Here is a 25,269-nt window from a genome sequence, read left to right as displayed (position 1 = left end):
TCTCCATACCTTTTCTACATCTACTTCATATCTCCTTGTCTCTCTTTTACTCTTCAATTTTTTTGGATTCAAGTGATTCATACACAGCTGTCAATTCATATGTAAAGCGCTTTCAATTATCATAACGTTTTCTTCACCTTTTACTGACAGGTGAAAAAGAAAAATCAGAGAATCAGACAGTAATATGTTCACCTAAAAGAGCCACAATTTCATGTACTACTGCAGTGACTAAGAATGACTGATGATTACAAATTGCAGTGCAGGATCTGGTTTCAGAAGCTGAAGTCATACACTTTGTCCAAATCAAGGCACCCACACAGTCACACACTCCTACAAGTTTACTTATTCAAGTATTTCCCAACATAATTTTTTTTTTTCCCTGACATTTTATCTGATAGAAGAGTGTAACTCTTTCATCTCATGAGCCTTTTTGTTGTGCCATCTCTGAAAGCATCCTGTTCAAAGTGGTAAACGCTTGCAGATGGTTGAGGTGTCACCTAGCCAAGCGGTCCCCTCCTCACACAGCACTGGTGTGACAGAGGCTGTAATAGACCCATCTGTTTCTCAGCACTAATAGATGCTGCATAGTGGTTACACAGGCTAACAAACAAAGGAAAAATACAGATATACAGGTGACAACTCAGAGTGTGCATTATCAATGGGAAAATGCATCAATGACAGAATGCTGAACAGGTTTCAAATGTTTTACTAACTATAATCAAAATTACAGCCCTTCTGTTGCTGCAGTAATACAGAGCAAACACTAAAGTCTCCATCTAAGTCAAGGAAAATAAAATATCCTGTGAAATGTTAGCACTGTGCTTTCCCCCAGACATCATCATTACAGAGCCGTCTGACCTACTTTACATGATGACTTTGTTTTTGATAGAAAGACTTAAGTTTGTAATTGCAGAGTAATTCTTTTATGTCAGCTTCTATGAAAAGAAAAAAGAAAATTAATTCAAGGATTATTAAACTGAATGCAACTGAGAAACCGAGAGTATTGGTTGTGACTGTAAGAATAAACTTCATAAGTCTCTGAGGTTTATAAATTATTGATAATTTTAATGCAAAATCACTATTTATACAGGACTGAGCCCATTAAGGGTGTCTGAGACTATTCTATCATTTGTTCTGTTTTGTTTAAATGTCATTATTTTGCGTCTCGAAACATCCAGCTACCACTTGAAAATAGAAATAATTGTGGCTAATTGCTCTGCAAGTTGACTGGCAAGTTATTCCGAGGTGTCATGTTATTTATTTATTTTATTTTATTTTTTTTACTTTTTGTATATTTGTTTTTACCCGGAACTAATTATTCAACATCAGTATGCAAACAGCCATTGTGGCAGCTTTTTTATTTGTTTTAATTTTGGTCAGACTCAGAGACAGGTCAAATGATTCATGTAAAAAAAAGTTATTTAGAAGTTATTAGTTAAACAGCTATAGGAGGCTTGAGCAGCTTCTCCTGATATACATCGTTTTGCACTAATCCTCATTTCCGAGAATCTTTACAATGGCGGTGACAAGTGCAAAGTTAGCAGAAGCCATACAGCCACAATAACCACATTTATGGAAACATTTATGCCAGGGTTAAAATAAAACAGAATTTTCCTGTGAAGGGTAACTCAACACTAAATCTAATTTTTGAGCCAGGGCAATTCATCAACATAATCAATAATGAAAATGCTTCAATTTGCATATCAGCTGGACAGCTGCTCCACACGAGTGCTGGAAGTGAAGCACCAAGCGACCTGTCCTCCTCCTGCAGCTTTCTGTCAGCACCCAAGCACAATATATCAGGATTATCAACACGTGTAATGCTGTTAACTTTACATAATGTGTCATCCAGCAGTATTATTCTGCCATTTTGTACTTTCTGTTCACTTTACCAGCCACGTATGAGTCAGAAATGGCTAAAAGAAGAAGTTTACAGTGTTGAACAACAGTATCATTGCTGCAGCTGAATCTGCTGCACCCTTGCTAATGTTTGCTAGAGTATCAAACCAGTATATGGCTCCAGACCATGACAGTTTTTGAAAATGTAAAGGCAGCATTTTCAAGCTTAAACAGCTGTTAAGTTGCTCTTTAATCTCCACTGTCGGTGGAATGAGTCAGTCATGGTCAACATCATCACCTCCAACTCAGCAGCTTGGATTTTACCACGTGCTATCTCCTAATGAGCCTTGCTGCGCTGCTTTATCTCTCGAGTCAGTTGTCTCAGCCCCTCCTTGTCCTGTGGTTTCACAATGGCAGTGTGGCCTTTAGCTACAAAAGAGGCGCACTTGTTCTCACTTACAGTCTGCTTTTTTAGCAGCGACACATGCCCCTCCTCTCTCCCCTAGCGCCAGCCTTTGAGGCAAATGTCAGCTAATTAAGGGTTACATGGTCGACCTTTCTCACCTCCAGCTGGGCCCACACCATTCAATCCGCCAAACACCCACGAGCTGAGCTCCGTGCTACAGGTTGTTGAGCGAGACTGTGCCGCAGAAACACACATGTGCACACACAAGCACACACAATACGCAGGTCGGCATGGCCTTTGATATGCTAAATACTGCTGTGCTCCTACAGGGCAGTAGACTCAATTAGAGGAGACATTCGCTGTCTAATACTGAGGATGCACAGTGAGTTGGCTGTCAGTGAAGATTTCCACAAAGATGATTTGTGTCTGTCACATTCTCAATACTGTACTGATTCAACAAAACACATGAATGTCCCAGTGCCCTTTGTTTCCTATTGCTGTTATTATTGCCCATTTTGTTACCTAAAAATCTGCATGATGCATTATTTTCTTCCAACAAACCAAATCTCCAGGTCATCCTACTTGGTCAAATGGTTTGGCTTGGTCAGGAATCACTTACTGAAATCACCTGCAAGTCTCATCATAAGTCAAGTTTAAGGACTCTCATCTGTGGCGGCTTCTTCCTCCTCCATACTGTATTCAGGCTAATAAAAGTAGCCAAACGACTGATTCCAGCATCATTACACTATCAAAATCGTTTCCTTCCATATCTTCAGGAACATTTCTTTCTACCATAGTCTTCTAATGGTTGTGCTAGCCAGCTGATTTTGGACATCACGTTTGGATTTTGGAGTGCAGAGGAGCTGCCTCTCTCCCGCCTCCACGAGAGGCAGGCTGAAATGTGGAAGTACAGTCTGCAGTTCAAAAGATGGACTTGAGTTTCCCATTAAAAACACACACTTGAGAATGCTTAGGAATAGTCTCTCGACTTCACCTAATGTACACAAAATAGGCACTTCTCAAATGTCTTCATACTGTAATGTCGATGTCAATTTCAGGGTGTGGTAATTCTCCAAATGAATGCTGCATTTGATCATCAAGCACAACTGAAACATTTGAGAAGGGTGCTGAATATTGAATATCGTCTCTCCAGTTCAAAGCATTTTTAGAGCTGTGGGGATACGTTCCAGAGACGAGAGAACAGAGACGAGCTGAGAACACACTGTACCCTTCTACTCTTTGAGTCTGCAGCTACACACATGCAGCAAGAAACGGACTAGTGAAAAAACACTCATGTTTCTCAGGAAAGGATGGCAATTACTAGACTCAGACGCTGTCCTTTGACACTTTAAGTGAGTGTGGTTGTGCATGCGTGTCAGTCTATGTTTCAGTGTGTGAGAGCACTTTATGTTAATAGGAAAAGTCTGAAAATGTTACGTTAGGAAAGAAAGAGAAAAGTGTCAAGGACAGACAAAGATCAGTGAAAATGAGAAGAAAGAGGAGAATAATGTTGCTTTGAATTAAAATAAATGGCCAGGAGGGACATCATTGGGCACCAAAACTGCTCTTTGAAGTGGCTGATTGTCACCAGGGACCTGGGTATTGTTAATGGTGCCTTTATGCAACTGTGTAACAAGTTGGGAATCCACAGTCTGAATCGTTCTGAAAACATGTCATTACAATTTATTCTCCGCTCTATTAATTCACCTTCTATGGTATATCGCAGAGTATTTAATAGGGCATCCCTAGTGCCTTACTTTCATGAGAAGAAAGGGTGAATCTGCAAGGAGAGCATTTATCAATAAATGCATGTAATCAGAGCAACAAAAAGAAATGAGTAGCTAAATGTAAAATGGTAAGTGCCCCTCTTCTGGAAAAATATAGAAACAGACAGACTAAGGGCTCATTTTCTGGGTTAAAAAGACTTGAGAGCTGAGTGTCCATAAGCAGTTTTCTAAGAACAGAAAATTAATGGCATTTTTTTAATAAAAGTATAACATTGCAATGATAGAAAATTATAGCCTGTAAAAACTGTACACAGTAAGGTAAAAGCATAGCTTTTCTTGTGTACTATTTTTTATATAGGAGTGAAATTTTGTCATTTTAGGGGCAAGGCCACTTGTCCGTTCTTTGAGGATACAAAGGCCAAATGCAGGACAGCAGGACCATCAAATAAAACAAGTCCATGGAAATAATGACTTTAGGGTAAAGGATGATTTTATTTTTATTCAACTTTTTTTTCCTAATTTGTTAATGCTAAGAACAGGGACACTGGAAGTCAGTCATGGTAGAGATATGCACTGATGGAATCAGAAGGGATGAAAGGAAAAGGAGAGATGATGAAGAAAAGGGGAAAGGGTGGGTGGGTTGAGAGACAAACAGGGCTGGATGAGTTGGCCAGGTATAAGTAGGCTTGTCAGGTGATTAGAGGTGTGGTTGAGGTGTGACCCTGCTCCTGAACCTAAGTTAACTAATTAACTTCATTTAATATTTTAGCCATAATCAGTTAGCCCCACAGTCCACGGCTTTACAAACACATCATTTTGCTTGGCAACACACAAACAACAAACTATAATATGCTATTTTTTGTACCACGTAAGGCTTAAGGATGGTTTTATTTTTATTCTCTTTTTTTTTTTCTAAAGTCCGAGGTACAGGGACATTCAGAGGTCAGTCTATATTAAAGACATCAGAATAAATTGTGTGTGATATGTGCGATCTTACCAGATCAGAATCCCAACAAAAGTCATTGGTGTCTAAAATCCATGTTGACAGGTACAAGGCAGAGCAGAAAATGGTGAAATCAGCTGGGACAGTGCGGGCCGGGCATCAAGGCCACTGCGGCCACAGGGCTTAAATTCTTTTAGGGTCATAAGGCCAAGTTGAAGGGGCACAGTGGTTATGGCTGTTGTGAAATTTATGACCTGATTTTATGTATAATGTACTGCATATGTATATATATACAATGTATTTTCATCATAAAATCTACATACAGTTTCTTAAACCTCTTCAGTCTGTGCACCAGATCCAATACATTGTCTAGTGCACTGGTAGTTTATTGCCTCTTAGAAAGGATTCAACTTCCACAACAATTTGGAGTACTTGTGTTACTTCTGGATACCATTTGGATTTATGTGGCGTCAAAGATAAAGAACAAAAGAAGGTGCGGAAAAACATTGAAAATGGAAGAAAAACAGAAAACACAATGGATGATGAGAAACAAGCAGAAGCCACGACTATGCGAGTAAAAGCCTCACCCTACACCTGTTCCTCTTCTCAGGTGTCTGAGCTACTCCCACAGCTTAACCTGCTGTCCCTTCTTCCCCCGCAAAAAGTATTAGATATTCATGTGTTTTTGTCACACGCCTGGTACACAGCAGTGCCGTTGTTAGAAGTTTTGATCTAGAATATTATATGTCCATTTTTTGGTATTCACTGAAGTGAAATGATTCAACACAATAGTGACTCAGCCTACGATACTGGAAGCTTTTCAATCTGATGATCTATGCACAGTTTTACTTTTACTTCCGCAATAGAATAAGTGCTTTGTCAAGAATAAGCAGATAAAGATCCTACGAGTAATTTAACCTCATTGGCAGGACAAAAAAGAGGAGAGCGTCACGTACAGAAAACTCAAACGTCATATTCGGTAAATAAGATATCAAAGTACCACCCATAATGACGTATTTAGAGGTAAACTGGGATGTGCGGTGCTGAAACACAAAAGCAGTGTGTGCTGATTAATGAAGATGATAAAAGAAAAACAAACCAAATTCAAGGATCTTGCAGATTACTACTTTAAAGCACATTTTTGATGATGTATCTCATGGGAAATGTGTGATGATGAGAGGAGACTGGGGTGACTCATGTTCACAGAGCCACAACCAGAGGTGCCATCTCAGTCTGACACCGCTGGTCTGATTTTGATACATTTTGGTGCTGTGTTAAATAATTGCTCTGACATGTCTGATAGGGTCACTCTAATTTAAAGTCAAAAGTTGTATCCGTGTCTAATCTAAGTAAACGTTTGAGGCCTGATGTGTGATGTTACAGACAACCTTCCAAAAAGTTCTCATAGCTGAACAACTAACCAGATTCTTTGTCAGTGCATTCAAAGTGTTCAATTCAAAGTGTTCAGAAAACAACTTCTGTGAGTTATGAATCAGCATCTCCTACCTCTTACTTTAACTGTGGTGGGGGGGGTCCAGCGTCACACTCATTTTGTAAGCTGGTTGTTCAACAGATAACCAATCTTATTATTTCACACCCACAGACACAGCATTGTGATGCAGCCTCATAGTAAATACTTGGCACTGAGTCATGTGAAACAATGTGAAAAGAAGTGAGTTAGAGTTTCAGTGAACTGAAGAGAGCAGAGTGAAGGCCAGCGTAGGCAAGCTGTCTATTATCAATGTGCTATTGTGCAATTGTTGTCCAAAGATTCTGACTATATTCTCCTTAAAGCCAGATTTTGTAAATCCTGCTACTTCTTGTTCTCCAAACAATACTGCAGAAATTTGCAGAAATTTACATGCAAATACAGTCTCATCCTGATTTTACTCACATAGACACATTTACATAAAAACATGTTCTAATCCCAGTGTACTGTGTTTGTGTTTTCTCTTCCAGGGACATCAAACCTGACAACATACTCCTTGATGAACATGGTAAGATCCTGTCTCTAAATCATACGGATATGAGTGGGTGAAGTCCACTCACTGTACAATAAGATTTGATCAGCGGTATCAGTGTCAGATCCTTTACTTAAGTAAAAGTACTAATACGTAACAATGAAAATACTCAAATACAACCAAAAATCCTGCTTTCAAAACTTAAGTAAAAGTAATTAAGTATTATCAGCAAAATGTATTTCAAGGGTCAAAAGTAAAAGGAGTCATCCTACAGTAAAATGGTCCCGTCAGTGTTTTATTATTATATATGTTTTTAGATTAATATCATGGCTGCATTGATGTGTATGGTGCATTTTACTGCTGTAGATGTTTAAAGGGATAGTTTGGATTATCTGAAGCGGGGTTGTGTGAAGTACAAGAGTACCAGCAAGAAAGCTAAGCAATGACCTGCTGTGGACAGGGTCAGGAACAAAACGTATTTTAGCAAGAAAAGAGGTCGACCTAAAAGAAAAAAATCATGATCAGTTTAACTGAACACTACATTTTTTGATTTTCTCAGCTTTACTTTGTTGTCAGACAGCTGGAAAATTGCCTTTATACAAGGTAATATTGTTTTCTCCAACCGAAACCAAACCACATTTCCCAAAAACCGGACCAAACTTCATGGGTAAAATCATATTAGCTTGGAAAACAAGGGAGTTTACTGTTACCTCAACATGTTAGTTAGTTTGTATTATTGTGTGACCTCAGTGAATCTGGAATATCTTTTTAAAACACCAAAGTCACACAATAACACAAACAACCAAACAGAAAGAGGCAGTGGTACACCAGCAACTCCCATGTTCTGCAAAGTGAAATCACTGTTTTTGCAAATGGATTTTGGTTGGTTTGGAGAGAGTGAAATTTAGTTTATTCAAACACATAATTCATCACCACCTTTGGAGATACATGCTTGTCACTGGATAGGAAGGGTATGAAAAACTAATCTGAAAAATTAACCAATAACTACAAATGTAGTGGAGTAGAAGTACAAAGAAGAAGTACAGTATTTGAGTCAATGTACTTAGTTACATTCCACCACTGGATTTTTATTAGGTTTTGTGATTGTTTACACATGGTAATAAGAACTGACTCACATGGTGACCTGATTTGACTTTGCGTCCCAAATTCAAGACTTAACTGCTTCTGACTAAGGATTTTACCCAACCTCCAACCTCTGGGATCACTTCTGCACAGATCAAAGGACTTGAAAGGCTCGGAGGCATGTCTCACAGTCTTTGCCGATAGGCCTTGCAGCATACAGACAGAAAATACCTCATACCTAATTTTAACAAATGCAAGACAGAGAAGGGGTTCACTTGTGCATTTTTATTTTCTGTCCACTCTGATATATTAGTCTGGTGTTGGATGAAGCACTGTGACATTTACATGGCAAATTGTGGGTTGAAATAAGACGCGGATATGATAGGAGTGTGGAGGACAGGGTGTTATTCATCATGTCTCTTCTCTCTGAGGAAAATTCTTGCTCTGAATGATTGATTAAGTTTCATCATAGGCTTCAGTGTCAGTGTCAGTTTCTCACAAACAGACACACGCATGCACGCACATACAATAACAAAAGAGAGCAGTGCGTGTGTGAGTGTGTGTGTGTGCCGCAGAGGGAGGGGAACAATTATAAATCAAGTCCTCGTGAGGACAGACTATAAATTTCTTCATCAATATGTTAATCAAGATGAATAATAAAGTACTTTATGTTCTGATCCATCCTAGAGAAACGCACACATCCTAAGATAGACATGATGGCACAGCATACACATGTTCACTCCATGGCGGGACAAAATCACAGGCTCTAATATGCTGCAGGGATTTGCTCCCATTTAACTAGAAGCATTAATGCAGTCGACCAGGTGATAAGGCCTGGCTCACAGTTGGCGTTCCAGTTCATCCCACACGTGTTGAATAAGGCTGAGGTCAGGACTTCATGCCGACCATTCAAGTTCTTCCATACAATACTGGGAAAATAATTTCTTTATGGACCAGGCTTCATGCACTAAAGTATTGTCATGTTGAACAAGAAATAGTTTCATTCATGTTAACAGTTAATTAAAGGCGTCTCCACTGGTTGCCTGGAAACCTCACAATGATGTCAACACTCCAGGAAGGTACTGTGCCTGGCCAAGACATACGCTGTGTCCGAAATCACATAATATGCACTACATACCAAAAATCTGTACTATTGTTAAATATACACTTGTGTAAATAAATGTTAGTATGCCTTTTTTTGACAGATTTCTCATCACATATCACTTCACAATCACACCCTTGCCAGTAGGAGACTCGTAACCGAAATAATCCGTGTCTGGTGTTCAGTTCTTGCATACTTTAATGTTTCCCGGACACATTATGCACCTCAGGTACTACTGATTTCAAACTAACGTCGAAATTCCACCAGGTGTGGCTGTGTCGCATTATGGCTGCGCCATATCAGCTGGAGCTGATTGCAGCCATTCTACACAAAGCTTGTGATTCCACCAGCAGCGCCTCAACATGTCCCAGAAGCAGCTCTCCACTGCACTCCAAATATGCTCCAAGTTTATTTTTGACGAATGCCGCATCCATTAGCACAGAGCAGATCAAATGGGCAGGAAGTCAAACACAGAAAAGGCAGGGAGTATCCAGTTAATTTTCAAAATAAAAGACCCCGTGCAGACTCATGGTCATGAAGGCAGACAGAAAAGAAACTACTTAACCACTCAGCCTGCTTATCCATGGTAGAGGCACAGAGAGCAAGGAAAGAGGACCTCAAAAACAAAATCTGAGCAAGTCAACATAATCAGGCAGGCAAAACGCTCCACTTCTGAAACGCCGCTGGTGGGGCTTGCAGCTGTGCTGAGGATGGATCAGAACCGTGGCACAGATGTGCCGTGCTTGGTGGAATCAAGCCGTAAGGTTTCAGACCTCACACACAGAACTCACACACTGTTTTAGTGCATTAATTAGCATGTTAGGTTGGAATTTTCAGATGCAGCCAATAGTCCGCCACATAACCCTTCATAAAAACCACAATGTGTCATTTATACACTTTCGGTTTTACACATCATGTAGTTGTTGTTAGGTGAATTTGTTATGGATATGACAGCAATATTAATCCTGTCATCTAACTCTCGGCCAAAGAAGTAACTAGGTTAAGAATATTTCGCAAAATGTCAAACTGTTCCCACATACATTAAAACAAAATGGGTTTAGCACTCAAATTTACTTAACATAAGAATCATGTCATGAACTCACACCTGGTTCAAGTGATAGAGATGAGAGATTTTTACAGTACAGGACTATTGTGAACCCTGAATGAATTGCCCATCTGCTGTACACAGACAGCAGAACTTTTATTACATTTTTTTGAGGTTACATCACATATTTGTAGTGAACTAGGAGAATGCTGCACACCACCTGAACAACATCTGTGCTCTTATGACACTGGCACATAGAATGAAAGATATACAGTCCTCAGACTCAAGAGGAAGAGAAGTAATCTCAATTCTATATTAACAGGCACAGACAAGGGTCTCACTTATGCAGTAATTGTATTTATAAGCTGATAAAACTGTAATTTATATGCAGTCCTACAATATTTAAGTCAATTAATGAATAACTGACAAACTACACTGTAAGATTAAGATTTCCCTTACTTGGAACTTAACAGACAAGCTCTAAAAAACAGCTTGAGACCAAGAGTGTCCATATACTTTTGGCCATATAGTGTGTGCGAACACACACACACACACACACACACACACACACACACAAAAGTCCTGAGATCTCAGGGGCACTGGGCAGCTGCTTATGGGAGCTGAGCAGATATGTGGGACGGCAGTCCTGCTGTCGCTACAAACTGGAAGCAGACAAAGAAAGACAGAGAGAGAGAGAGCCACAAGGACAAGACAAGGAGGAGGAAAGCGATGAGCAAACATTTCTGGCAAAAAGATTTGTCAAAAGAAGAAAAACAGGGTAGACAAAGAGAGGAGATATGCAAAGAAGAGAGATAAAGAGTGACAGAGAAAGGCAGCTTTGTCAGCCTCAGCCTGATTTCCACAGGACGACAGACGTTCACCTGAGCTGTCTCTCTCTGCGTGTGTGTATGTCCTTTCAAACTCAGTAAGCACTTCTCTCCCCCTCATGCATCCCCTCCCCCTCATGCATCCCCCCCCCCCCCCCCCTCTGCTTTTCTGTGCAGACCTGTAGTTTACCTCTCCATTAAAGTCTAAAACAACATGAGGTATCAGAGGAGGGGGAGCAGGCTGTTTTGCTTCTGCACACCGCGTCAGACTTGCAAACTGGAATTGACCTGTTCCCCCTGTGCACCTGTGGGAGCTGCTTCAAATAGAGAAAAACAATTTACTCATGCACATGTGATATCGCTCTTTTAAGTGGCATAGCCCCAGGATGCTGAGAGAAGCTCCAAGAGGGCCGTTGTCTAGGTTATGGCAGACGCACAAGCTTCAAAGGTAGGCACTACATTGAGGCGACATTGTGAGGGAAACCACCTAAACACCCATGGGACTTTCTAGAAAAGTACAGTATGTAATATGTCCTGATATGAAATACCAGATAAAGCACAAAAAAATATTGAAATACAACAAGTGTGTTATGTGTTGACAAGCATGGTCCCATAGTAAGCATCAATATGATTTGGCAGCTCAAGTGCCTCCAGTTCATTATATCTAAATCAACTTCCACTACAGTGTTTACACACATACACTCTTGAAAGGTAGCTAATATGTCTAGACAAGACTAAAAGATCAAGATTATTAATAATAAATACTTACTTAAGGCACGGCACAGAGAGGCAAAGCACAGCGCTACAACCGTTACATCCTGTCTGCCTGGTATACAAAAGACTGAGCTACTACACTTCTCTTCTGTCTTGTCTGGAAGGGAACCCTTGATTTGCAAAACAATTTGCACAAACATCTACAGTCCCCTTCAAGATCTGACCATCAGTTTCTCCCTCTTCTGTATGTGTCACGTCCAAACAACTGTGGTCTCTTCTGTCAGCATGTTCAGTTGTTATCTCATTGGTTGCGCTTTGAAAGGTCAGCAGCAAACAAGGTTAAAGTCATGTGTTGGGGCCATATTCCTAATTATCCCATTTTAAATGTAACACTATGTGCAGGATCTTCTGTCTAACATCTGGCTAAGCAGGCATTTAGATCAGAAACAGTCCTGTAAGATTGTCAAAAGTATGAAAGATTCAATACTTTCTCAATACCATGTTTAAAAACAACACGATACTTAATACTTACTTAATAATACATAATAATTTAATAGTATCAAAAATACTTAAACTACACAAAAATTGTCAAAGTGCTCATGCAAGACCTCAGTTAAGACTTTATTGCTCTGCCTGAAATTTGGCTGACATCACAGCAAAACCAGACTGTTCAGTGAGAGCACTGTGTGCTGATTGGTAATTTTAAAAAAGAAAGAAAAATTATCCTATTTTGTGCGCCTTGGACTTTTTTTTTGTCACGGTATCACAAGAGGTATCAAGTATCTTTTTTTTTTAATACTAATATTGTAATGAAGATTAAAATTCTACTATGACAACTCTAAAGTCTTATATTAAAAATGTGAGGGGCTGCTGGTGGCCCTCTGCACTGGAACTCCTGTGGGGTCAATGGAGAAACATGGACATGTGCCGAAGGACTAAAACAAACTCGAGAGAGGGAAATGCACTGATATAGAATAAAGAGCATAAAGGGAAGAGATTCTGACTTGGTCAAAAGCAACAGAGACAACATGAGTTTCAAAAGTGCTGAACTTCACCTGTGGCTCCATTACTCCTGTATTGTGAATATACTTTGAGTTATAATACAAAAAGCTCATAGGCCTATGAAATGTTCAAGTATAATTGGAAAAAAATAACATTATTGGTTTTTGTAAATAAACACTCATTCTGAATTTGATGTCTACAATACTTTCCAAAAATGTTGTAAGTCTATTCAATTGAATATAGGTTGAAAAGAATTTGCACATCATTGCATTCTGCTTTTATTTACATTTTACACAGCATCCCAACTTTGTGATTGGGGTTGTAAAATAGAGAAATCCAGGAGTATATTTCAGTAATATGTTGTAGTGTATGTACGTAGTTGTCATCAGTGGTGGGGGTGTTTTGAGGTAGCAGAAAGCAAGAAATTAAAAATAGAAGAGATATGCAGCAGTGTGACATAACCCCAGGATCAAACCTCAACAGTTGTGGAGGTAATCCCAGTAAAACACATTAGATAACTAAGCCACCAGGAAACCTGCTGAACCATTTGTTCAGCCACCACTCAATTCAACACTCACAGGCAGGGAACAGCTCAACTGGAGACAAACAGGGGTTAATCTCTTTTAGAGCTTTTATTTGAATTTAAGGGAACTGTGCTGCTCTGAACTACATGTGTCATTGTAATAAATACAAATTTAACATGCACTCTCTTCATTTAGTGCATGCAGTTGATTAGAGCGAGTGAAGTGGCCATTTCAAAACTAGTGCAATGGCAGCTTAAAAAAGAAAAAAAAGGCAACAATGAACTGCAAATAAGGCTTAAAAAACAATAACATTAAAATCATTGCAACAGTCATATTTAGGTATCTAAAACACTGCTGTTTTTTTTTACAGCGCAACATGCTGTATGTCAATATACTAAACAACAAAAGAACATAGCATGAAAAGAATACTGAGCTGAAATGAACAAAAGAGAGGAAAAATAATTTTCAAGGTAGGCTGGCTAGTTATGTTCTGTAATTGTACATCACAAAGGCTGATTAGCCTCCTCTCTGACTCTGCAACCAGCAGACTCCTGCAAGTCACTCCACAGCAGTTAATGGTACTTTAAAATAAAAGCACTGTCACAACAACACTTTTTTCTACACTTTTGTCTTTTTTTTTCTGTTTTCTTACACCTAACTGGAGCAAATATGTTTGAACTAACCACACAATGGATTATCACTGCCATCCTTGGAGCTGTTTTTAACTGATGTCAGAATGACACTTCAGTTAAAAATTTCAACATGATATTTTGCAACTAGATACTTTTTGGCCCAGCAGCCCAACAGTTTTTGATGGTTGTCGGTTTCTTCCCGCTGGCTACTGTGTAAAACTCCTGTCCTAAATCTGTCTACTGCAAAGCTAAGAGAGATGAAGACAGTAAAGAAAAAAGAGAGATAAGTATGTGGCAGAGACAGGAGACATCATTAAATATGAAAACAAGAAAGAAGCTCCACTCTTACTCAAGCTTCTCTTAACAGTTTAAAGTGCCTTTTCAGTCCTGCTGAACCTTTGTCACGGTCATCAGACTGCATTAACAACAATCTTTTTATATCGGCAAACCATCACCCAATCTCCCCTCTGTGCAGTAACACGGCAGCACGGCTCTGAATAAATGTGTGAGCATATTTCAAATTGTTAAGAAGAAAAGAAGTACGAGCATGAGGTAGCAGAAAAAAAAAGATAGAGGGTTTACAGGGGAAAAAGAAAATTAAAGCCGGAGAAATAGCAAGGGGATAGATATGGGAGGCAAAAGTAGAAGAGAGGTGGGGTGGAATAAAAAGGTTCACAGAAAAGAAAAGGATGATACAGAGTGACACAAACTGAGGGCAGGGGAAAAGAGAAAAAGAAAATAGGGATATTTTTTGTACAATTCTCTTATCTTTAAGGCTCTGTATCTTTTTGTAAACACTTAAACTGGCAAGCCCCTGCCTGTTTCATATTCACAAACAGTTATCTGCGTGCGTGTGAGATAAAATATTATGCCTTTAAAAAAATTCCCATAGAATGGCGATGCAGCTTTCTCATGTGGTCTTACTGTATGTGTTGGCTGGGGTTACCGGGGACAACCATTCATCCAGACAATCACTCTGCGGCAAAAACTCTCTGGCTCTGTCCTGCTCCCCTACTCAGTATGACATACACACACACACACACACACACACACACACTTGCACACATACAGTATACATTGAGCTCATTAGTGTGTGCTCAGTGTGCATGGCAAAGACTATGGGCCATCCTGAAGCACAGTGAGACACAGGTCAACGATTTGACTTTGGAAATCACTGAGGTTGCCAGTAAAACACTTTGGACTCCCTAACAGCTTAGTCAAAATATCACTGTACATATGTTTTATTCAGTTAATGAAGCCGCAGTTAATTTGCATTGGACGCTTTTTCATAATATCAATGTAAGAGCATTATAATCATAAGAATGTGTAAAGGAAAAGGCTCTATTTCAAAGGATTATGTTGTATATTAAAATTCGTTTGATCCTCATTTTTGCATATCTAACACTCACATAAGCAGTGCACAAAGTATGATACCTGCTATGTTTAAGACGTGATCGAATTTACTTCCAAAAGGAAAATCTTAAGTTTTAAAGGGGAAACAGTTACAGCTGTCAATACTGATGTTGTAAACAGAGCTCTGTGCCATCTTAGGATGTATGTGGTTCACACAAGTGGATGTGTATTAAAACATATTTAGCATCACCCTGAGGTTATGTATTCTCTGTTCTACAGGGCACGTCCATCTAACAGACTTCAACATCGCAGCCATTGTAAAAGAAGACCTAAAAGCAACGTCCATTGCTGGGACCAAGCCATACATGGGTAAGAAAAAGCATTTTTGACCAGTGCTTGAGAAGGAAACTTTAACAATAATGAATTAGCAGCTAGAGGAGATGTTTGAAGCTATGATTTTTAATTTACAGAAAACATAAAACATATCTTGTATAAACTCCTCTGAACTCACTTATGTTTGCTAATCCCAGTTCCTAAGGATACTGAAGGGATGCTAGAAGCGAGTGTTTGTGAGCACAGCTTCCACTGGAGGAAGAATCTTCCCTTTAGTGTTTAGAAGGCAGTTGTTCATTGTTGTTGATTCATCACTTTGTTGTGAGAAGACGAGACAACACTCAACACACAAAACAAATAGAGCAAATCTAAGTTGGTAGGTTCAATAAAACTTAATGTTGATTTTATCCAGTTAGAAATTTGTGTGAAATTTTGTCATAATTGACTCATGGATTCTTCAGTTATGGCCACAGGTCACAGTGACCTTTGACCACCAAAATCTAATTCTGTGCTAAATTAAAATAAATTCTCTCTCCCTCTGCCTCTAAGCATACAATGCAACAATTGAGCATAGAATATAACACAATTGACCAATGTGGTAATACTTTGTTGTAAAGTACATACAAGCTTTGGAGCTTCATGCACACATTCTGTTGTGAGGAAACTTTTAAGTAACAAACAAATTATCTCTGATTAGAATAATATTGAGACATTCCCTCCATTTTCACATCTTTCTTCTGGATATTCTTGAGTATATTTTTGACACTTTTTCATTTGATTTTGATGCGTGAGACCAAGTGTAGCAGTAGTGCCAACATTTCAAAGAAAGTAATACTGTCTTTAGAAACCAACATTTATCCTTTTCAGCGCCGCTGCAGTCGTCCTCTTCATGACTGTTAAGTGCAGTGATGATCAGGTCAATGTGCATTGGGCTCCTGGGAGATCAGATAGTTGCCAACAGGATTTTAGGAGGATATGAGTGACGAGGGAGCACATTTTTCTCAGTGTGTATCAGTGTGTTTGTGTGTGTGCGCGTGCGTGCACACGCGTGCTTGTTTCTTATCCCTATAAAGTGTATGCTCATGATGGAGAATGATCTTGTGAAGATGTGTGACTAGATTTCAGGCAAATGCTCAGTGGTGTAATAGATAATTCATGGGTACTCTGGGAAGAAAATGCCTTCTCTTTCAGAGGCTTCAGTAGATAAACTACACTTTTTCCTCTTCAGCAAGAGAGCAAAGCAAACAAGCCATGACGAAGAGGAGGAGAGTGTGTGTATGTATTTGTGTATTTCCTGAGTGTACAGTATGTTTCTCTCAGTCCTCATTTTGACACAACGCAGATAAAGAATCAGAGAGGGAAGGGTAAGTGATGAGTGATAGAAATTCATCTTGACCATCTGAAACAAGATTAAAGCTGATAAACCTTTTCTCTAGAACAGATTATTCACTACCAAAGGAGGAAAGAAATAGCAGTTACAGGCTTTGGATAAGTCTTGCTTGTCACCCAGAGAAAACCTGTTTGGTTAATTATTTATTACACAGATATTATGATGCTATATTGGCTCCAAATTATATCCCAATAATTAATATTGCCTCTAGCAAAAATAAAAGCTGTGTTTGTAACCAAAGAACCACAACAAAAACTCAGCACACTGGTAACACTGGTTGGGTTATCAGTTCAACCTCTTCTGTCAAGTCTGCAATCAGCAGGTGCCTCTATATGTGACTTGCTTGTAAATGTGATGGCAATTTTACATGTAGGTCTCATGACTGAATAAGCACCCCAGTCACTTTTCACACAGAAGTAGCCAAGTCAGTCTGACACTTCCGCGACACTTCCAACTTTCAGTTTTCCTCGCTATTATTTCAGTTTTCGGCAGAAGAACTCTCCATGTAATAAGTGATAAAAACTGATGAGAAAATTCATGAGGGCAAGAGGGAGTGAGTGTTCCATGTGCTGATGATGGTCATTAATTACTAGTCTGGCATCGCCAGACCAATTCACAAATGCAAATTAATCTGAAACCTCTCGGTTTATTATTGATTTTCAAGGGGCCTTATCAACAGGCGCATACTAAAATACTGCCTCTGGATGCACTTGGATAGATCTACAACTAATCAGAGCATCAAAATGTGTGATGTAAATTAAACTTTTACCAAATCAAGTCTGTCTTCAGCTGACTTTTTAATGTCTCCATCTGACACATTTTAAAACAAGGATCCTGTGAAAGTGTCTTAAATATGTAAAGTTAATTAATGCTTGTGAATATATTGTTAATGCTAAAAGACTGAGGCTAAGGCTAGCTTAGATCTCAGCAAACATTGCTCAGATGATGAAATATTACGCGTATATGTATGTGATAGAAAACAGAAATACACTCATTAACAAGGTAAAGGAAGCGCAGAGAGTAGATTTGGCTTGAACGCTGTTTTCCACTGAAGAAAGCCTACAGGAATGATGCCACTGTCCAGACTGATGACACAGAGTATTGATTGTCTTGAGTCCCATGAACACCACTTCAATGTGCAGGGAAATGCAAAGCTCGACAGGCATGTGGCGCCCTAGTTACAGTTCCTAAGCTATGAGTGGACAGTTGCTGTTCGCAGTTTGTGAAGGGTCATTCAGTGTCAAATATTGTGCGACCTCCTCATCTAAAAGTCCTGCAACTGCATGCCTGAATACAGTCATTATGGAATATTTATGTAATGAAGGTATGTCAGAATTACAAAAAGACATGACTTTAACACATAGATGAAGCAAGCAATGTTATGAAGTTCAAATAAACTGTAACCAAAATTTCCCTAAGACAAGAAAAAATGAAAATACACAAACACCCCAAAAAAGTCAATTTCTAACCTAGGAAAGACACAAATGGCATCACTCTCCATACTTCTATTTAATTTTGTTCTACAATATTTTCTGTCTGTCAGCTCCTGAGCTTTTTCAGACCTTCGAAGGGTCCCATCCTGGCTATTCCTTCTCTGTCGACTGGTGGTCGCTGGGCATCACAGCCTATGAGCTACTAAGAGGACAGGTAACACACACACATACACACACACGCACACCATCACCACGCATGTCCACATCTCAGCTCTCTTCAGTGTTGGCCTGGCACACTTTACCGCAGTGAATAATACATATAACATCTAACAAGAGTGTGCTAGAGATGTCCTGTCAGTAGGAAAGCAGACATAAAGTCCTCAGCCTTCACAAAACAAAAAGGGAGTGAAGCTATAATTGAATTTTACATTTCAGCTGACCTTACTGAGAAAGATGTTTAAATGTTTAGTCACGGTGCAAGACGAATCGCTGCAGGAGAATGAGAAAATAGAATCTGAGTTATTTCCAGGGCCATATAAATGGAATTGATTTTTTAAAAAAATATAATTTATTTAATTTTGTGCTGGTCCCATCTGGAGAGGTTTAATTCAGATGTCATGGAAATAAAAACAAGAGGACAATGTTTTCACTCCATCACCTTGCTATACCAGGCCAGTCTTAGAGCTGACAACAGTCTGTTCATTGTGGACTCAACTCAGACTGCAGCTGCAGAATTTGCTCTCATATTTCAGTATGATGATTACACAAACTACAGTAACCTCTCTCTACACTGACAAGGACCCAGAACACCTGAAACTGATCTGGATCTGTCATGAAGTGATCCTGAAATCAATCCTTCTTTTTAGAAATTTCAATACTCTCCCTCTCACCTTTCTCTATAGAACTGTTGACAGATATCTTACCTAAAAGCTTTCCATTACGCTTTCTAAAATAGTTTGTCCATTCTTTGACCCTAAAGTTACATTGCGCTCCCACTGACATATATTCAGTCCACCCTCAGGCATGTGTTTTTTTTACCTCAGAACCTTTCTTTAACCCTTCTAAAATATGCTTTGTCCTCTTTCTGACCTCAAACCTGCATCTTAACTGCACCAAAATACCTTTAGTCTGTAGGAACAGTGTTTAAATGACCTGAAACAAGCCTTTGCTTAAGCATGCATGTGCATGCAGGTGTGTAATAGGTGTGCTCTGATACTTCAAACAAATAGCACTACATCTACACTGCTGTGGTATCAAAAGAGTACGCACCTCTGCAATTCCTAGGTAGCGAAACAAACATGATCACATGATTGGTTGTGTTTTCTTTTGGTCATGGGCCACCATGAAGTTTTCTCATAGCTTCTCATTAGCTAACGCTAGCTCTGCTGCTGCATACACATGATATAAACAGGGTCTTTCTTTCTGTTCTGTGGCAGCAAACTTAACGCACAGCCTTTCGGTAACTATAATGCTGCAACTTAAACTGATCTACATGCTAGCAACAACTATAGCTGTTACCATTGTTGTTATTACTCCTCCTTGGTTCCAGCGCACAGCTTGACCACCCTTGACAACAGCTTGACAACGGTGTTAATCCTGCCCCGTGGCACTGATTGGCTAATCATAGGTCTCTCCGTGGTGCTCATTGGTCGTTTATCGTTTTATTTGAGAAACTGCCCATTAAAAATGTCATGATGCCAAACCAGAGAATCATTCATTTCAGTGGAATGAGTGGATTCGAAGGTCTGGAACCAGGTAAACCTCAAAACTGTGTCCTGTGATTTTCACGTACTTTTAACCTTCACTCATTCAGGAGAAGATTGCTGAGCACACACTTACACAACTTCACATCCACAAATTACTTAGAGTGACACAGACGTTACCCCCAATTCTCCCTCTCTACTCATACTCCACTTTTGAGAAGTTCCTGTACAATCTGCGTCATCTAAACTTTCTTTCACCCCTCTCTCTGCACACCACTTTCACCTTCTCTCAGAAAATTCATTTTCACATCCCTCTGTCTCTCAGGGACTCTCTTCCACACCTTTCTCTGACTGCCACATTTCAATACCCTCTATAAAGCATAAATCAGTCTCAGGGCATTAAAAACTGCCCTGTTGGATGTGTAGAATTATTTGGCTGTTGAAAATGGAGAGCAGGCTCAGTGTTATCCAGCTCCAGGCACCTTTCGATCCCTTCTCAGCCTTTACTTCGTCTTATCTCCCTCTTAAGCTCCAACCCCCGTTTTACTTCATGCTTCACTCAGACCATTTAAGTCCTCTCTCGCTAACCATGCTTCCCTGCTGGGCCTAACCACTGGTTGCAGGTAAAGATCCAAGTAGCTCAGCATCTCTCCAGAACCGCAAATCAACTGCTGACAGTTAGGGTGTTTTCACACCTGCGCTTCTTAGTTCAGGTGAATTGGGCTTTGGCTCATTTTCCCCTTTGGTGCGATTAATTTGGGAAGATATGAACACAAAATCATACTCAAATGTGGACCAAACCAACCACACCAAGACCCTAGAGATGAGGTAGTCTTGGACCATTGGTGGTGGGAACATGATTAGACCTCAGTCTGACCCTAATATTAGGTGTACCCCACAGGTTTAAGCTAAATGGTTCATTGTACAGGCTCAATGTTTGCTTTCCCAGTAGTCGGCATTAAGTAAATCTCAGCATGTGGATGGAGAATTCTTATCACTAACTAAGTGATGACAAATGTAATTTCCAATACTATACTAAGTATTTATAAAATGTATCCTTTGTGTTCTGTAGTTGTGTCTCACTTGAACTACCCCACAACTCCTGGTAGTACTGCTCCGTTCTGTCCATATCCATAAGCTTTCAGAAAACATGCACAAACACTGACAAAATGGACAATGAGTAGGGACAGAAGGCTCTGTTCATATCAGTATGTTCATGTAGTGATGTGATAAGAAACCAAAGAGCAAAACATTTAAGGTTTACAAACTCATCAACTGATCCAGACCAGAGAAAAAGGTGTGCAAAAGCCCTTAGTTTCTCTGCCACCAGCCTGTTTTTTTTTTTGGTTTTTTTTTGGACATAGAGAGGGAAAACAGAGAACCCGTGGTAAATTCCACCCGCCCCCCAAAAAAGCTAATATACTGTGATACATGAGCCAATTTCTGTCCCCTGAACATCTGACTCCAAAAGAATACTGATTATCTGAAACCTTGTGTGTGCCCTGTCTGGGGAACATCTGCAGAATTGGAATATAATTGATATCATGCATCTGAAAAAGACTGAAGAATTTCAAGACATCCACCTGGGTTGTGTGTCGCTGCCATTTATCTTTCATCTCTTCTTTTAGCTCTGAACCATCTGGCAAAACAGAAACGGCATTAAAAGTGTGTGATAAAAGAACATTTGCCCATTATGCATTTACTGTTCTGTAAATAAACAATTAGGAAGAAAAAGGAAAAGCTTTGGATTGTCCACTTTCAACCAACCTGATCTAGCTGTGTCTTGTCACTGTGTCATTCTCCAACTCCAGAGGGTGGAGAAGGACTGTTGTGAAGAACTCTCAACAAGCCTTCCCTTGTTTTCTGACCTGCAGAGAGCCCTCTCACACTGTATGGCGGAAAGTTTAAGTTGTGCTTTGAGGATAGTCCCTTATTCTTGGTTTCCTCTATCATTTGTCCTCATCAGTGCAGAAAATGGGTTCACAGAAGGTGAGCACAAGGAGAGGAGGAAGAGGGGGTGGAGAGGGCCAACTGTGGAGCAAACTTTAAGACACATACTTTATCAAAGAAACTCCTCCAGGCAGTGCATGACTATGAATACAAGTTGTCTGTAACTTCGCTTCTCTTAACTTCTCCTCTCCTCTCTTCTCTTCAGAGGCCATATGTGATGAGATCCAGTACACCAGCTAATGAGATCCTTCAGACTTTCCACAAGGTCCATCCCAGCTACCCAGCAGCCTGGTCTTTGGAGATGAAGTCGCTTCTCAGAAAGGTAAATGAGTGCATAATGTACAGTATACTGTACGAGTTTTCTCACCTTTTTACATGATACCAACCCTCTCACCTCCACCTCAAAACAAACCAACAGGTGGCTGCTTAAAACAGATGATGATGAAATACTGGGAGGAATATAAGTATCTTGAAAGGGTAAAAGCTACTGTAAGCGAGAAAGATCCGTACAAAATGACTGTGAGTCATCTTGATGCTAATATTTTTTAAGCACTGAACTCATGGGCCACCAAGGCCCCAAATTTGGTGGCCAAAGTGCATTTTCTGTCGCTTCAGCCTTCCTTAAAAGTAGCACTTGTACACTTTCCTCATAAACTTGGGTGTGGTGCTTCCTGAAGGTATTACTTCTAATGACAAAGGAGCTGGACCTCTCAGCTAGTTTAGGAAACTGGCAGCACACACTGCAGTCCATTATATCCTCAGATATGTCATAATGTAGCCACTTAAACTCCTGCTTTCATTCACATATTCATATTTTTGGAGGTTATGTTACATGTTTCATTCAGAAAATCATGTGCTTGATTAATACCAGAAAGTATGGCTTCATCTTGCTTCTTTTTATCCAGACTGCTGACTGTTTGTCCACATGTGTACTCACATTGGCATTTTCAGTGTGCAGTGACATATTGTGCAGTCCCTCTAATAGTGACATTTACCAGTGTCCAGGTTCTGAAGTAACTCTTCTCTTTGATTTTTTACTGTATGCCAAACCTCTCTCAAGGGTGGGTGGATGAGAGTGTCACGTTGCACAACAGATGTTTCTTTGAATTAGGTCCACCACACCTCCAGAATGTACTGTGGTCATTTATTTAAAACTGCACTTGCCAACTTGTCACATCGGTCATGCCTGGTGGCCAAATTGAGCTCCAAATACCACAATACTCTAATGAAAAACGACATCAGTAAAGTATAATGCACATATTGGCTGATTTGACTGGTGCAATACTGTCAAAAATACATAATGGATAAGAGAGGCAAAGATCTAGTGTGGGTAACTTCTCTGGGTTGCCCTTTTGCTACTTCGCAGGCAGTAGCTTGGAATTTGCTCTATGGTTTGAATTCTTTATTTCCTTTGGGAAGACACTTATCCATACCAGACACTCGCACTTCATTTGGGCAAACAAGGTGCATCTACAGAATCTTAATTAGAGGGTCACCTTCATTGTTGCAGCCCTACATTGTACTGTATACTAGCTGTTTGTGTATGCATTTTGCAGCATTCAGTGCAGCTTCAGAATTATAATCATCAAGTATTATAGGTATTCAAAAAGAGTAATGTATGCTATTGGTGACTCACAGTACATTATAATATACTATAATTATAATATAATAATATAATAATCAGGGTTACTTTAAAATGTATTCCAATATGATTGCTAATTATTTTAAAAAATGTAGTCAGTAACCTAATCCAATTATCACAAAAATAAAGTAACAAACTTTTGACTTGTTTTGGATTACCTCAGAACTAAAAGTGGTGAAATTGTTTAGCCTAATATGATGTTTTGTGTTCATTGTAGTTTTATTAATTGTTTGTTCAGCTAATGTCCAGCTATCAATTCATTTGATATGCATGAATTCACATTTAGATTAATAGCAGAAATGGAGAGCATTAAAATGTAATTTTCTAAGTAACGTTACACTATTCACACTTCACATGCAAACTTCAGCAGGAACTTATTCTTGTTCTTATTCCTGTGTTTTTACCCACCCCAGTCAAGAACATTACCACCTACAGTCAAAAACACTTTTCAGCAGTAACAGCAGTACAAGTAGTGGTTGTAGCAGGTAGCTAGCTAACTGGATTTCTGTGTAGCCAATGTTAGTTAGCAGTTGTTTGTGTGGCTAACGTTAGCAGTTGGTCTGTTTAGCTAACATTAGCGGTTGGTCTTATAAGTACAAGTTTCTTTAAGTTAGACGTTAAGTTCTGGGATGATGATGGTATTTTCACAGCTGAAGGCAGAACTCACACTGGACTGTGATCTTGTTTCCCTTTTCCTTTTTTTTTTTTAATTTTTTTTTATTTGGAAAAGACAACAATTCTTATGACATTAATTTAAGTTTTTTGACACACACTTTGCCTTTAAACAAATGTTGCACCTCCTGCTAGTCATATTGCGATTTCGATAACATTTCAATTAACTGTGCAGCCCTACTGCCAATAATCCCAATTTTTAATAAACTTATCTGTAATATGATTATCTCTTTTGTCTGTAACTCTATAGGAATAGATTTACCTTTTTTTGGATCCTGTATGACGTAATCCTGTTACATTTAATCTGTTATTCCCCAAGCCTGTAAATTATGCAAACACACAGAGCAGCACACACCTTGGCACTGAAAAAGTGATAATATTCATATCACTCCTTGATTACAATAATTTAGATTTACATGTTTTTGTTTAAATCCTAAAAGTCTATCCATAATTAAATGTCAAACATCTATTCTTCTTGTTGCAATTAAGCCTCGCAAAGCTAACAGATACACTGTTGCTGTATCATTTGGGTTTAGTCTTGGCAGCGATCCACTGCAGTCAAACTGTTGCATTGCTTCGTGCTCAGACTCCACGTACCTCATTGGCATTCAAGTTGCATAAATGTGTGTGTATGTAGGAGTGGGAGGGGGAGAGAGAGTGTGTGTGTGACAGAGAGATGTAAAGAAAGTGAGAATGTAAGGGGAGAATTCCATGCTCGATATATTTGCCCTTCATCCCTCACAACCTCTCTCCTCATCACCATTTGCTCCCTATATGTATCTCATTTTGGTTTCCACTGTCACTCATTATCTTCCTCTTCCTCCGTCTTTTCTCGTCCTCTCCTCAATACCTTCCACCTCCAAACCTTTTGTCCCCACATCCTCATTCTCAGACACATCCTTGAGGACAAACATGTGCTCGTGGCTCAGTGGGACTCTGCCTGTAACTTTTCAGCCATTCCTCCCCATGGACAATTGCTCTTACTCTA

At 39.4% G+C, this 25,269-nt stretch overlaps 1 protein-coding gene and 1 long non-coding RNA gene across 2 annotated transcripts in view; one reads left to right on the top strand and one right to left on the bottom strand.

Moving 5' to 3' along the window:
* Positions 1 to 25,269, bottom strand: part of LOC146319247 (uncharacterized) — an 83,292-nt gene that overhangs the window by 36,822 nt on the left and 21,201 nt on the right. The window lies entirely within an intron of this gene.
* The window catches only part of stk32a (serine/threonine kinase 32A), an 89,109-nt gene that overhangs the window by 46,138 nt on the left and 17,702 nt on the right, over positions 1 to 25,269 (top strand). Inside the window, exons 6-9 of the mRNA XM_084729835.1 lie at positions 6,875 to 6,912; positions 15,438 to 15,527; positions 18,425 to 18,528; positions 22,173 to 22,289. Coding sequence (XP_084585961.1) covers positions 6,875 to 6,912; positions 15,438 to 15,527; positions 18,425 to 18,528; positions 22,173 to 22,289 — 349 coding nt within the window. The remainder of the gene's footprint in view (positions 1 to 6,874; positions 6,913 to 15,437; positions 15,528 to 18,424; positions 18,529 to 22,172; positions 22,290 to 25,269) is intronic.

Source organism: Lutjanus erythropterus, chromosome 11 (genome assembly GCF_056507025.1).
Source record: "Lutjanus erythropterus isolate fLutEry1 chromosome 11, fLutEry1.hap2, whole genome shotgun sequence".
NCBI lineage: Eukaryota > Metazoa > Chordata > Actinopteri > Lutjaniformes > Lutjanidae > Lutjanus > Lutjanus erythropterus.
This window is presented reverse-complemented; position numbering and strand designations above follow the sequence as displayed.